This window comes from Labrus mixtus, chromosome 1, assembly GCF_963584025.1.
Source record: "Labrus mixtus chromosome 1, fLabMix1.1, whole genome shotgun sequence".
NCBI lineage: Eukaryota > Metazoa > Chordata > Actinopteri > Labriformes > Labridae > Labrus > Labrus mixtus.
Genome location: NC_083612.1, coordinates 8,600,584 through 8,616,248, shown reverse-complemented (window position 1 = coordinate 8,616,248; position 15,665 = coordinate 8,600,584). Strand labels below are relative to the sequence as shown.

At 42.0% G+C, this 15,665-nt stretch overlaps 1 protein-coding gene across 1 annotated transcript in view; it reads right to left on the bottom strand.

Moving 5' to 3' along the window:
- Nucleotides 1-2,939: 2,939 nt before the first annotated feature.
- Nucleotides 2,940-15,665, bottom strand: part of adamtsl5 (ADAMTS like 5) — a 49,743-nt gene continuing 37,017 nt past the window's right edge. The window contains exons 8-13 of the mRNA XM_061053492.1: nucleotides 13,023-13,109; nucleotides 11,250-11,413; nucleotides 9,006-9,219; nucleotides 6,410-6,541; nucleotides 5,706-5,777; nucleotides 2,940-5,608 (exon numbers count right to left, since the gene is read on the bottom strand). Coding sequence (XP_060909475.1) covers nucleotides 5,274-5,608; nucleotides 5,706-5,777; nucleotides 6,410-6,541; nucleotides 9,006-9,219; nucleotides 11,250-11,413; nucleotides 13,023-13,109 — 1,004 coding nt within the window. The 3' untranslated portion in view covers nucleotides 2,940-5,273. The remainder of the gene's footprint in view (nucleotides 5,609-5,705; nucleotides 5,778-6,409; nucleotides 6,542-9,005; nucleotides 9,220-11,249; nucleotides 11,414-13,022; nucleotides 13,110-15,665) is intronic.

Below are 15,665 nucleotides of genomic sequence, written 5' to 3'. Positions count from 1 at the left end.
ACTGATATTTGTGCCCAATACTGGTTTAAGAGGAGGCCGATGTTGTTTGATTGTAAGATAACTCAGTAGAAAAAGATAAGGCAGCTGATTTGAGGGTCGATGGGTGCCCCGTGTACAGCCGTGCTACTCATCCAGGGTGCAGCTAGAGCAGGACCAGACAGCTTTCAAGACCAGAGTAATCCAGCGCAGGTCATTATAAATGGTTGTTTCACACTGCATGTCACATACCCACCCATTCACACCTATTCACACGCTGATGGTAGAGGTTGCTATGTCAAGTGACCATCAGAAGTAACTAATCCCATTAATTCATTCACATTCTGCTGATGATTCTGGGATAAATTCAGGGTTAAGTGTCTTGCCCAAAGACACATCAAACATTTTGCTGCAGGATTTTACGGGGATTGAACCCTGACCTTCAGGTTGAGAGACGACCGACTCTACCACTAAGCCACAGCCGCCCCTGTGTTTGTGTTCAGTGTTTAATATGCATTAAACCTGAACACTCCTGGTGTGCGCTGGGTTACTCTGATCTTACCGCAGCTTAAGTTATTTAACTGGTATTAAACAGATTTTTTCTACAACATGACTTTGCAAACATACTCCAAAAAAGCTGCTTTCTGAAGTAACTTCATAATTAAATGTAACATTAATACTCCGGCTGTCAGCATTAACTAGTTAATCGTGATGAATTAGGGTCTGAAATGAATGAATACATGTTTTTAACCACGATTAATCTCATGCTAGTTTGTCCCTTCAGGCTCACCGTAGATAGTCGTCCTCAGTGTCTCCCTGTAGTCTCAGTGATGTAAAAGAAGGACACTGATGCATCTTTGAATGTCTCATTTCATTTTAACAAACTCTCAGACAGCTCAGCTGACGAGTCCAAAGTAATATCCTCCTTATGACATCACACATTGACCTATGACATCACACATTGACCTATCACATCACACATTGACCTTTGTTACCGTTCCTTTGAGCTGTTTGACCTCAGTTTGTGATCCCTAACCACTTCCTGTTTCCTCAGTTAAGCTAATGTGGTGACATTCGATCTACCAGAAGGTCCGTACTCCGTTCAAAATAAAAGCAGGGTTGAATTCAAACAGGAAGTTGAGTACTATCAGCTTAATACAGTATAAACATTAAAAAATAAAAGTCTTAAAACTAACATTTTTCAATGCCAATCAAAGGAATTTCAAACATGCGATTAAAAATGTGATTAACGGCATATTGAAATGTATCGATTAATCTCGATTTGAAATTGTGATTGTTTGACTGCCCTGATTATTACACATTGTAAACTAATTCTATAGCAGACCAATGATTGCTCTGCTGCGTGCTGCAGAAAGTGCTGAGAGGACTGAAAACTATGGAGTCTAAAACTATGTGACGACACCATTTTAAAATCATTCAGTGGGCATTGCACTGCTGCAGTCTATTTCTTTTTTATTTCTAAGCATAGAGCAATAATGTCACCTGCACCAAGATATCTTGAGGGGTTATCATGGGGCCGAAAAGCTACCGGTTCACTCTTTGAGAAACATACAGTCGTGTTATGTTGCTTTACAGGACATCAGTCTCGTCTCTGTGGGATTCTTTCTTGTTTACATTTTGTTACACATTTTTTGACTAAATTTTTTAAAACTTTAAAAGATTGAAACCGAGGGTGCTTAAAAAAAAAAGAAATAGCTCTCACGTCCAGAAGAGATAGAAGCAGCTTCTGTCTCATGCCTTCAGATGAAGACGTCGTGTCTGCAAGACGCTGAGGGGAACTGTGTTGATAATCTAAGATTTCCCCTTTATTCCCTCTTATGTTCATGTTTATGTTTGTATGTGGACTTGGGACTGTTTTCTACTCCCCCCCTTCTCCTGATGGGACACTGAGCCGAGGGTCTGTGATGACTTCCTCACAGTTAATGAGCAGGAAACTGGCTCAGCAAAATAAAATATGAATAGAGTTATATTATCTGCAGGTTGGTGTAGTGGTTCTGTTTGTTATAGATGTGACGCTTCTTTTGTAATTACATTGTTTTCTTACAAACATTGCTGTTGTCATGTCTGCTTTGTTAAATCTGTGTTTTTCAAGGTGGAGGTCCTGACCCTCCAGGGGGTCGCCAGGGGGCACAAGGGGGATCTCAGAAACTTGGAGGAAAGTAGGGGTCAAATGGAACAAGAATGATCATTTATTTTTTCTGTGCCAATTTTTCTATTTAAAAATAACACATGACACTCACAAAATTTAGTAAGAGGGGGGTCCCGACCAGAGGCTAAGGCAATATGGAGGTCCTTGGCATTGAGAAGTTTTGGAGCCCCTGTGTTTAACTGTTTACTGTGTGTTTAAAGCAAAAATCACCTTAAAGGTGACATATTCTCCTCCTCCTCTTCAACAAGTTTAAATAAGTCTCAGAGCTCCTCAAAACATGTGTGTGAAGTTTCTTGTTCTAAATCCACTCTGATCCTGTATTTGATCATGTCTATAAACCCCTCTATTTCAGCCCTGCTCAGAACAGGCTGTTTCTGTGTCTGTACCTTTAAATATGTAAATGAGCTGTGTCTGACCACGCCCCCTCTCTGGAAGGGCTTGGGTGTCTCGGGCTTTCTCGCTCCATGTCCTATTGTTTATGTTGAGAAGGCAGACTCAGGGCAGAACAAACACCTAGCTGTGGGAGTGTCACCCACCTGGGGGAGGGGTTACTGCCCTTTGTGATGTCATGAAGGGAAAATCTCCAAACGGCCTGTTTGAGCACACATTTTCTGAAAAGTGGAGCAGGCAGAAAACAGAGAGGACGGACTTTTCTCATAATTTTGGGGGTTTGTAGACGGACTAGAGACACATATTAGTGTTAGAGGAACATGGTGAAGTGGAATTAATAAATGTTTAATTGGCTTTAATTCAACTCATATAAACATCATATAAAGAAAAGTGGGTCGCACAATCTAGGCACAAATGTACAAAGGCTTTATTTTGGCACACGTACACGAGGTTTGAGAGTAAAATGTGATATTTCAAATACAGAACACAAGGCACAGAAGGTAACTTATTATTGACAACAACCTTTTCTTATAACAATTATATTCAAATTATAGTTCAGTATATTTGTAGCTAATCAGTGCCACACAATAAAATACTGTAGATCTCTCTCAAATAAAGTATCACAAAGCAGACCAGATTTAAGACACTATAAAAAAAAATAATAACAGCACAAATACAGACACTGAAAATTGTTAAATAAGTGACCCACACACACACAAGTTATGTGTCGTGGTTTAAGCTTAATTATTTGATAAGATAATTACATTGTGGAGCAATATGTCGTTACTATATCTAGAGTTAAAAAGACAAATCCACCTCTTAATCCTGACTCAGTGTGTGTGGCTGCTGTTTGAGGATCGTACTCATATTTTGGTCTATTTACTGAAAGTGTAAAAGTAATCAAGATGTTTATTTATTATAATGTTGACGTAGTAAACCCTGCATCATGAAATTACAATAGTAGCGCCAAAAAGGTTTTAAACAATCTAAATGTGATTTTTTTGTGATGAAAGTTTATTTTACAATTTACTGGAATTGATTTGAATCTGGCATGGATATTTCTAGACATCAACACTGCGCTCACGCTCCAGAAACGGCTCCATTGGGACAGGGTGCTCGCTGTCCGACAGAGCAAAACCGTGGCGCTGAGGGAACGCACTTTGTGGAAATTGGCAGTAAGAGTCAAACGGTAGCTATGTAGCAGTCGACAGTCAGCAGGTGGCGAGTACTGATTTAGAATCAGTACTTTTACATGCAGTCAGAGAAAAGTCGAGGAGTCAAATTTCTTTAAGTCGGACTAACACACCTCCATAATGTGATTGGAGGTTGATGCACACCTCCGTATACGCCTTAATCGACCCCGAACTGGCCGAGGCTTTCTGAGCCTGCTCGACAGCTCCCACATCGAGCTTTGACTCAGAAGTCGTACAGCATAAATACGTAGAAGAAAACAAGATGGAGGGGAAAACATGGTGAGTGCTACAGCGAGAATCACGCCTTTCTCGACATACAAGGAGACACAGTTTATGTCGTTTATGTTTTCAGCTCAATGACTTAAGCATGTTGAAGATCATGGATGGACGGAAAACAGTTTGCAGCTTATTAACATGTTGGTCGATTGTTTGGTGTATGTGACGTAATAGATCAACCGGAAGAAGGTCAAACAGCTGCTAGCTGAACAGGAGCAAATCGCCACCTACTGTAGTAGAGTCTGACATACTTTAGTCATTAAATATAATCGCCCCTCTGCTTGTTTACGGGGATCAAGCTATAACTGCAACTCGACTTAGTTGTGCATCTAAGACCCCCGTGTCCACTTCGCGTTTTTTCCTCAGCGCCAGGGTCTTTTTTCAGTGGGTTTCAATGCAGCAGAAAGCAGCCGCCTGGATGAAAAGCGCAGCGCCCACCCCGTCTTTTTTTTTACAAGTGCTCTGTCGTTTTTGTGCGTGCCGCTCCGAGCGCTCAAGTTGAAAATGTTTCAACTTTTCAGAAAGTCGCTTTTGATGTCACGGGCGCTCTTTTCAAAATGTATGATATTCCCTGTAATTTAGCGTCCTGCGGATCGTATCTTGTACTCACATCCTGTTTGCTCCGTGTCTGGTGGGGTAAAAAAACGATCTCAAATATAAAACATGCAGTGAAAAGTAACTGAGCTGTGTTGGTCATACAGCGACTGTTGTCATAGAGACAGGACGGACGCGCAGCGCTTTTCTTCTCAGAGCACGAACGCTTCATGCAGAGACTCTCGAGCGTGCAGCCAGCGCTTTTCTGCTCGGCAAAAAACGCCAGGTGGTCAAAGGGCCTTAGTGTACTATTTGAGATGGATTTTTCCTTTTAGTCTTTAAACACACAGACACAGAAAATACACTAATACAAAACATAACATGGCAACAGTGGGGGGAAAAAACAACAACAAAAAGGCCATTTCAGTCAATGTTCTTCTCTTTGGTATGTGTTTAAAGGTGAGCAGAAGCTCCACCTAAAGTGCTCTATAAGGTACAGTAAGCTGCTCAGGCTTTTTAAATTACGAGTCGAGTCTTTTTGGTTCAAAATGAGGCTGAAACCGTCTCTCTATGGTCCAGATGTCTTCTTCCTGGAGTCGTGCCTCACTGGAATTCATCAGAACAGAAACACTGGGAGTAAATGTAGCTGTAGTGTGAGCTTCAGTCTATGACGCACACACACACACACACACACACACACACACACACACACACACACACACACGGTTTGTTTCTCAGCCCCTCAGGTCCTCAGGCTGTTTGCGTCCTCTGTTGCTGCAGAGTCTTTCGAGCGGTCGCAGCAGCTCGTCCTCTCTGGGTCTGTACGGCACCACGTAGCTGTCCTCCTCCAGCAGGATGCGGTTTAACGTGTGCTCGTGGTTGATGTGACGACGCACCATCAGAATGTACTGCCTCCCTTCCTCCAGGTGGGGGCAGTCACACACGTTCGGGACCCACAAGAACTCCCGGTGCTCCAGGCGGTAGCCGTTCCTGTACGTGTGGATGATCTGGACGTCGTAACGCGTCTCCTCGCCTCTGTAAAGCTTCCCCATGACTCTGCCCCGGAAAACTAACAGGAAACAGAAAATTACATTTCAATTCAAACATGTTGAAGTTCTGTCAGAAGCTGTTCAAAAACGGCAACGCTACAAAATGTAAGGACTCACCAAAGTCCTTCTGGCAATACTGCCTCTGACGTTCCCTTCGACCTTTGACTCGCGGACATTTCCCACAATGCTCTGATCAACAAACAAAACACAAACAAGATCTGTTATAATAAGAAAAAAACACCTTCTGCTTGCTGTCTTTCTCATTGTAATAAAGGTAAATGTCAATAAGGCTGGTGAAAAACTTCTCGCCCCGGATGGATTTAAAGATCAGAAAGCCGCTCAACTTCTTAACTTTGCTGCTAATTTATTCCAGCAGTTAAATGCATGATAGAAAATAAAATAAAAAACGTGTACACAGTGGCCGACAGGAGCAACAGGGGCTTCTCCCTTTGCTGCCTGTTTCTGTTGTTTCAGGACGTTTACATGATGTTGAAAAAAGTCGATGTATTGTGTTAGTTCGGACGTTTAAAAATACACATAAACATGTTAGTCCGATCTGAAATCCTACTAAGTCACATATCTCAAAGTTGGACTAACTAGGTAATGCAGATGGGGGTCGATTCGATGAATATGCAAAAACCAGCCCAACCACCAGGAATCGGTTTGAATCGAAAATCATTTTTGAAACGAACGGTGACCCCGAGAAACAAAATCAAATTGTGAGATACTGACAGATTCCCAAACCTAGTCCGACGGTATGTTAGCCAGACGCAGCTTGTTCGGGCATTAGGTGAGTTGAGAAAGTGAACAGGTGAACATACTTCCAGGTGCGGGCTGAGGCAGCAGGTTTCTGTGGTTGTCCTCGCGCTCCAGGCGGGGCAGGATGGGCTGGCTGGGGCGTGGATGGCGGCTGTGATGAGGAGCTCTGCGTGGAGGCTTCACAGGTCTTATGTCTAGTGAACACAATCACAGAATTCTGAGTCAGTCATGATTCAAACAACTTGTCTAGATCAAACTGAGCAGCGTCTCCAAACTGAGCTCACATGATCTTAAGACATAACTTAAAGGAGCAATATGTAACTCTGACACCTAGTGTTTAAAATGGGTACTGCAGTCCAAATTCAAAACATTATAGAGAGCTGTCTCCCCCCGCCCCCTCCTCTCTAGAGTCGATGCTCACACAGGTTGCCATGTAGCAGACCCTGAAGCTTCAGTGTTTATCCAGCTCTGCCTCGGTCTGTAAACCTTTCTGTGTTCTAACCTCTCTCCATTTTTCAAAAGCATCTCCAATAATGATCCTAGTTTGAGCACGTTTCTGCTCGTGGAGCTTATTAGAAATGACAGTTTGTTTTAAAAAAATCAAAAACATTAAGGATTACTAGTAATCGTTTCCAAACATGACATTTTTGTAATTTCCTCATGTGGACTCACTAGGCATACACAAATGAGAAGACTCAGATCTTCTTGTAAAATGTCTGCTATTACACTTTATGGTTTATAAATCCAATGAATCAATAATGTGGTTGGGACAGCATGCACATAAAAAAATGAATAGTTTTCCACAAAAACACGAGCCAAAATAGTTCAATCCAAACAGATAAAATCCATAAAAATGTTAAATAAAGATCTGCAGTTTTAAGACTCCTGGATTCAGTTGAGGTCCAAGCATCAGCACTGGTGCCAAAGTTTAACTCAGACCACCTTTGTAAAGACATAAAACTGAAGAAATCATGAGCACACATCCGCATTTTTCAAAATCTGAAAAAAAAAAGAGGAATTTTTTGTTTGGATATTTTGGTCTGAGGGTAATAAAAACAGCAGACTGTGATGTGCAAATGGTTCAGTCTCACATGAAATGGCGTCACAAACAAACTTTTGGAAATTTAGTATCCAAAAGTAAATAAATAACCCGTTAAGGATTTCATTACAGAGGGGTCAACATGAACATTCCTGACTAAACTCACCAACCTGAGTGTTACCTAACAAACAATCATCATCATCATCACAGTTTCTGGCAACAACGTGACTCTGTTTGGCACTAATCCATCAGCTGGAAACACTTCCAGATAGGCTACTGAGATTCATTACAGCTCTGGACGGACTCCGACAGAAGGCGCAGGACTGCAGGCGGTGTGGAGATTCCCATGTGAATGTGAGCGCTCGAGGAGAGATTCAGCACGTGTACTGCAGGTTTATCACCAGAGGTACACCAGTCACATTCCTCAGCTTCAGTAATCTCTATTTACAGATTCTACATAAGAAAGAAGAAGAATCTGTACAAGGGGGTCTGGATGTTCAGCACGGGAAGTGATCTGGTTTCAGTTTGTCGTCCGAGCTGGATCGACCAATCACATAACAGCATGCTTCTGTGTATGCAGGAAAAACCGTCCGTGCCGACGGCAAAAAACTGCTTCTATTTTCTGTACCAGTTGGTTTAAAAAAAACGTTTTTATCAGTGCCGGACAGATAAGACCTGCCAAGCATTTTAATATCAGCAAGAGCGGGGAGGTGGTGGAGCAGTGGAGGCTTTGGTCGTCCAAGCGGGCGGTCCAGGTTCAAATCCAACCTGTGGCACCTTTCCCGCATGTCATTCCCCACTCTCTCTCTCTCCCTGATTTCCAGCTCTATCCACTGAACCTATCTCTCCATTAAAGGCACAAAAAGCCCAAAAATAAATCTTTAAAAACGTATCTAAAACACAGTCATGAATGAAGTCTCAAACTTTCTCCACATTATCAGCGCTGCAGCAAACTGAAGACAAAATCTTCTTGTATTCAGGTGATAAAATGTACTCACTGCTGATCCTGGTTTAATATGTCACTCTAACAGAAATTTAAAAAACACACTGAACAGAAGTTCATTCTTCATAAACTGATGCTCCATGATTATTAGTAATAACAATAATCATTTTATTTACAGAGCACTCAACAGTGTTAAAATCTGCTGCACTAAAAGAAATAAATCAAACCAGACGAGGCAGATGAAATGAGAAATGAAAGCCAAGAGCCCAGAGGAGGTCGAGAGCATAACGTGGAGAAGGTAAAAAATAATAAAAAACACATGTCAAACATTTCCAAAAGCTTTCAACAAGAGTCAAATCTTAAGAGAGGATTTATACAAAAGCTAGAGACTTAGTGTGTCAGCAATCATCTGGAATGTGGTGGCAAAAGTCTGATAACTGTCACCGGAGAGAAACCCCCAGGGCTCCATGAGCAGGTCTTATGGGCAGAGCTTTTAAAATCAAATCTTAGTCAATCAGGAAACTAGAGTAAGGAGACGAGCACTGTCATGATTTTTCACGCCTCTCTGTCCCAGTAATGAGCTGATACCTTTAATAAAGTGACAAATGCATTAAAGCCAAACACACAAGTTTGGATCACAGGAGTGTACATATTATTTTGTAGAAGCAGGACTTACACCAGGGGGCTCGGGTGGTGACAGGAGGAGGTCGGGTGCTGGTTGTACTAGGGGGGTTGGTGGTGGTGGTGGTTGTAGTGATGGGTTGATCCCAGGGGAGGTAGTTAGCCGTGTGGTGAGCTTCACGCAGTGGACTCCTGTGGTACAGAGCGTACTGGTCTGGTGGCAGCCAGTACTCGTACTCGATCCCCGTGTTTCTGTCCGTGGCCAGCACCTGCACAAAAGCAGCATGGAAAGTTTTAGACTGGTTTGGAAAGGTTTTGATACATTTTTAATCATACTAAAACTATGGTAATAACAACACTGGTCCTGGAGGAACAACAGATTTAGCAGCTGGGCTGAGCAGCCCCCTCGAGACTCTGAGAAGATCTGCAACAACTGCAGTTTTTTTTTTTTTGACAAAATAAACCTAACCTAGATAGACATAGAAGAGCTATCATCAAACATCCATCAATCCATCCATTATCTATAATGCCAATCCAGTTCAGGGTTGCAGAGGGCTGAAGCCAATCCCAGCTATCATGGCGAGGTACAACCAGGACAGATTGCCACTCAATCGCAGTGTTGACCATTAGCACTCTCACTCACACATATAGGACATTTAGACACACCAATTCACATATGGAGCATGTCTTTGGACTGTGGGACAGATCTAGAGTACCCAGAGAAAACCTGCCAATGCACAAGGAGAATATACAAACGTCTCAGAGAAAGGCTCCTGTCCAAACCGGGGATTCAAACCTTTTTGCTGTGAGGCGACAGCGCCGACCACTTGACCGCCATTCAACCAATTATCAAACAATCCCCTGAATTCATTTTCTCAGCTCATTGATACGATATGAACAACAGATTTCAGGATCAGCAAGAGAGAAGATGAAACACTCTGTTTGCTATTGGATGTTTGAATTTACTTATTTTATTTATCTCATTTACCTCATCAAAGCACACCGACAGATTCAGGGTCAGCTCTCTAACTGAATTAATGTTAAGCCCCATTTCCACCAAGTGGTCATGTTCAGCTCAGTACAGTTTGGTACCTGATTTCACTTGTATTTCCACAGCCAACCATATCCTTACACATCACTAAATCACAGAGTTGCGACATAGTGTAGACAGCCAATAAATTCAACAAAGAAGAAGAACATGACATAGTGAACAAAGATCAATGATTCCTAGGAAGGTCTGCATGTCTGAGGTCGTCCATGGGGCGGTGCTACTCAATCACAATAGTTGCAAAAAAACAAAAACAGCCTTGAAATGACTCTCTCCAAATCCACAAAGTATTTAAGCATGGTGCGTTTTGTGTTTGTCCTTTATTACCGCTGTGAAGTGAAGATTATTTCAACCAATCAACAGACTGCAGTGCATCTAGCTCCAGCCTTAAGGGTCGGATTGGTACGCTTGGCACCCCAACAGAAGAGTACCAAAAAAGTAGGACGGTAGGCTACAGATCAGTATTTTTGGGACCCTTCCCAACTTTTGACAGTGGAAACTCCAATAAATGTTTACCGAACCGAACTGAACTAGACCGCTTGGTGGAAACGGGGCTTTAGATTGCAACAGCTTGTATGACCTTAGATACAAAAATCAATCTTTAGTAAGTTATCCAACAAATAGTTTTGGAGTCATAGCTTAATAAGTGAGTTCACACCAGTATTAGAACAGTCATTGGTAATACACACAAACACCAGACGCCAGAGTGCTGTTGTTGTTCTTATACTTGCTATGCAGGACTCCTCAGACGACACATCGATCACAGTGTTCAGAAGTTACTTTCAACCAACAAACGTTTCACTAAACATCCAACAGCAGACTCACTTTCTAACCGTGTCTTACGAGGAGGCAGCAGCTCACATATGTTTGCTAGCTGAGCCAGGTCTGTTTGTGAAATGGGTTGAATGGAAACAATCAATTATTCATGCAAACCTTATGTTTCTATCAGCCTGTGCAATGTTAACTATAAGCTGATTAGCTTTAATTTAACCGTATGTTGCAAGAGTATAAGAGGGAGAGCAGAACGTGTTTTTATTTTATTGGTTTTCCTGCCTGCTGGGCTCAAAAATGGTTTGACAGACCTACCAGAATGCTCTCAATAAAAGAGAACGGTTTTCAAATTAAATACAGAGTTGAGTTCAAACAAGTAAAACTTTATAAAGGTTTCACAATGATGATCAATAAAACACAAAAATATACGTTATGCCTATAGATTCACATTGATCAAAATGTCAGGGTCCAGTGTCTCACCATCAGATGGAGGTCCTCCTGGGTCGGTCCTGGTACCTCGAAGCTCTCCCAGGTGTCAGCCGAGCGCCGGTACAGCAGCTTCGTCCCGGCTATGTTGTACTCCCCTGGAATGCTGATCTTCCAGTTACCGTTAATGACAAACTGAGAGCGACCGTTCTGGAGGGCTGGAGGAGGGAAGACGGCAAAGGGAAGAAGGAAAAGGACACGAGGGAGGATTGAAGGAAAGGGGAGAGAAGAAAGTTCAGTGACTTCAGAGCTGATAATATGAGGCAAACATATAATAATCTAAAAATAATATATATACACTGTACATATGCTACTATTATCATTGTTATAAACCAGTGTGGACGTGACATGATGGCTATCATTGTTGTACGGCCTGGCTCAGAACAATCTAGTTAACATTATCAGCAGCTCAAGACTTTCCTGCAGCTTGTGTCAGCCTAAGAGCGTCAGAGAAACACTGATGTCCACATAAAACTGCTTTATTTTGTTTTTATGGGTTTTATTTATCGCAGCTTTTGATTCAACAGGCTAAACCCCTGGAAATGAGGTAAGCTAATGATAGTTAGCCTACAGTTTGGCTAGCAGCCCCTCCTGGCGTCCTGTGTTTTTCACAGAGCTTCAGAGAAACCCTGGTTTCATATCATGTAACTGGTTTATTTTGTGTTTTTATGGGTTTAATTTATAGCATCTTTTAATTCAGCAATCTGGCGCAACGCAGAGAAACAAGCTAATGCTAATGTTAGCAAGAAATTTTGCCTCTCCTGATGTGTTCGAGTGTTTGAGAAACCCTGATATTGACCATGAAAACATTTCTGTGTTTACCACAAATTATAAATACTTGAACTGTTGTCTGACCAAATAGAAACTAGCTAAATTATTGACTAGCAGTCCCATGTTTTAGTGTGACAGATCAACAATGATTTTCACAATTAAAATGCTTTATTTTGTGTTTTTACTGTTTTATGTTGGCCTTACTTTCAATCTCAAACTACATCCTTAAAATGTATGGTGAAAAACTCATGATGACATTTACGGTAGCAGTGTATTGTTGAGCTTAGCTGCTTGCAAGCTGCTGCCATATTGTTGAAACCATAGCTACTGTATTGAAGAAAAAAAGTCTTCTTCTGGGGACCTAATAGTGATAAAATCAGATTGCTGCATTTGACTGGCAAACTTTGGGATAACACTGAATTTAAAGCAGTTTTAGAGGCATTTCAGATACTGATCAATTCAACTTTAAGTAATTTCCAGCAGTGAGCGCTCCCTATCAGTGGGTCACGCTGAGGTAAAAGCAGGCTTTCTGAAACAGAAATCTATATAAGGCAGCTGTCTCTCCTCAGTGCACGGGGAGAGGGATTTTCCATGACATGAAATGGAAACAAGAAGCACCTTCACCTGCCTCGCCCCACCAGCTTTACGAGCTTCACTTTCAAGACCGCAGCGTGCCCCATTTCAGGGTCCGGTTTTATTTTGATCTCATGAACAAGGATGAGAATAGATGCCCTTGGTTATTTTGTTGCCTGGTAAACACACAGCTGATCCAGAGACCAGATGGGACCGCTGATCCCCGTCTTGTCTCTGGGGCTAGGAAGTGATAGCAAGTCTAGAATTTAAGTTAAAAATGTCTTATGTACTCGGCAGCTATGGAGACAGTGACGCAAAGTGAGTCATCACAAACTGATACACATGCTAGACTGTAGCTGTGTTAGTGTGTGTGTGTGTGTGTGTGTGTGTGTGTGTGTGTGTGTGTAAGAAGCTGAATCTTACCGAGATAGTTCCTGCTGTTATCTGTGACTCGGATGTGAGTGGCTCCAGCCGGGATCATTGTCACTTCATTGTATCCAAAAGGTCCGGCTGGCAGACAGGAATACTCGGTTAGAGGATTAACTTGTTCATTTATTTCCTTTTTTTTTTTAAATGCTTCACATCATTAAAGGACATTTTATACAACCTGGGACACACACGCTGCACTAAGTGCATTTTTACAACAAAAGGAAACAAGGTGAGGAAGAGAAAATACAAATGTGGCACTTTAAGTCCTGTTTTTGTGCTTGATATGAATCTAAATGTAGGTGAACATTGAGTTTGTAAAATGAATCCCATAAAAAGTTTTGCAGAGATAATAGCGGGTTCATCTTCAAAGTACACAGATGCCTCCCAGAGTTTAGTTTACCCTGCAGGACTCAGATGTGAGACAAGCAAATGAGAAGTTATGTACACAGTCCGCCATATCTCGTCTTTGTTGTTAAAGAGGTGCTCGTTCATCTCCTTTTATCAAACTCTACATGTCAGGGAGTACAACACGGCCTGTCACAAAACAGCTGTAACGTGTCTCCTGTATCTCTGGAGGAGTTTTGTAGAGACTGAGAGAAGGTACATCCCTTGTTGTGATCCTAAACAGCAGAGCCTGATAGATGAAGGGTTTTCAAGGGGAACATTCACTGTAACTTTTGCGCTAGAATGAAATGAGGCTCCACCAATCATAGACGTCCAGTGGATTGTTGGTAGAGTAGTTCTTTTCCCCAAGGATGAAATAAACAATATTTTTCTTTACATCATACAAACTTATGTCTTCTACAGGAGCACCATTGTTTCACACTGAGGATGCTCGTGGTCAGTCTAGCATCATGGCCAATAATAAAATCCACCATGGAGAAAATGAATGGGAGTTTAACACTGTGGAGCTCTATTTTCCGATTCTAAAAATGTAGAATGCATGCACAGGACTGGATATTGGTATTAGATATGTTCTGGTTTCCATTTGTAGAACAAGATGCATCGTCCACTTGCATTTCAGCGGGCGTTGGTGATACGCAGGAAAGTGGAAAGCAAAAGAGGCTGAAGTCATAACCAGCGGATATGCATCGGTCTGAACAGGCAGTGCTCATATCTCACTTACGCTACACACTCTAAATGCATTCAAAAAGGCAGTTTTGTTTGGTACAAGTAACTGCAGAAATTGTGTGTTAGGTTTCAGGAGGACTGAAGCTTCTGCCAAAATATGCTATCAAGCTGCATGATGGGAAGTGAAGCTTGATATGAACTGAAAGTAGAGACCTCTGACTTTCGCTGCGTTCAATTAAACTTGTATTTAATTTCAATGACAGTTTCAGATACCTCTATAATGACTGCGGGTTAAGCTAACAATGTAAAGATGTAAAGAGTGGTAGAAAATGGTCAACAGACTGCATTTATCTCGTCTTCTGATTATTCAAGCAGTCCACACTACACGCCAACATTCACACATGCTCAGACACTGATGGCAGAGGCTGCCGTGCAAGGTGCCAACCTACTCATCAGGATCTAATCTAAAGCTCATTCACACACAGAGACATGCAGAGCGCACACAGATGGTGCGGTTCTCCCGTTTCTACCCAAGTACACCTCAACATGCAGAGTGAAAGAGCGGATCCTTCGCTGATCTGAAGTTGACGACTTGCTCTTTCCCTTTGATCGAAGCCACTCGTATGAGAATCACACAAAACTTTAAATATAAGCCACATGCAGAAGAATCGTGCAATCTTTATTCAAAGCTCAAAGCTGGGACTTCTCTCCAGGTTTGCATATTAACAGAGACAGTGTCTCCAGATAACACTAGTTATGAATTGATGCTATATAAATAAAGATTGATTGATTGAAATACATTCACAAGGCGATGCTTTAAAGGTCACATATTATACAAAATCCACTTCACCGTGTTTTTCGAACACTAATATGTGTCCCTAGTCGGTCTACAAACCCCCCAATGATGAGAAAAGTCCATCCTCTCCTTCTTTTGCCTGCTCCACCTTTCAGAAAATGTGTGCTCAAACAGGCCGTTTGGAGATATTCCCTTTATGACATCACAAAGGGCAGTAACTCCTCCCCCAGGTGGGTGACACTCCCACAGCTAGGTGTTTGTTCTGCCCTCTGAGCCTGCCTTTTCAACGCAAACAATCGGGCATTGAGCGAGAAAGCCCTACCCATCCAAGCCCTTCCATGGGGGGGGGGGGGGGGGGCGTGGTCAGACACAGCTCATTTACATATTTAAAGGTACAGACACAGAAACAGCCTGTTCTGAGCAGGGCTGAAATAGAGGGGTTTATAGGCATGATCAAATACAGGATCAGAGTGGAATTAGAACAAGAAACTTCACACACATGTTTTGGGGAGCTCTGAGACTTATTTAAACTGGCTGAAGAGGAGGAGAATATGGGACCTTTAAGTTCTATAAATCTTTGAGTGGATGAACATGTGAGGTTATCATTGAATATTTAATAAAGCTGCTCATACAATAGATGTAAATATGCAGCTCAAATCAGAACAACCTGAAGCGTGTTGTTAAATAAGAAGTTCATTAATAGGCTCTTGTATATTCAGGAAGTTGTGGATGCATTCCAACAACAGCTGCACGTCTCTGACATTCAACAG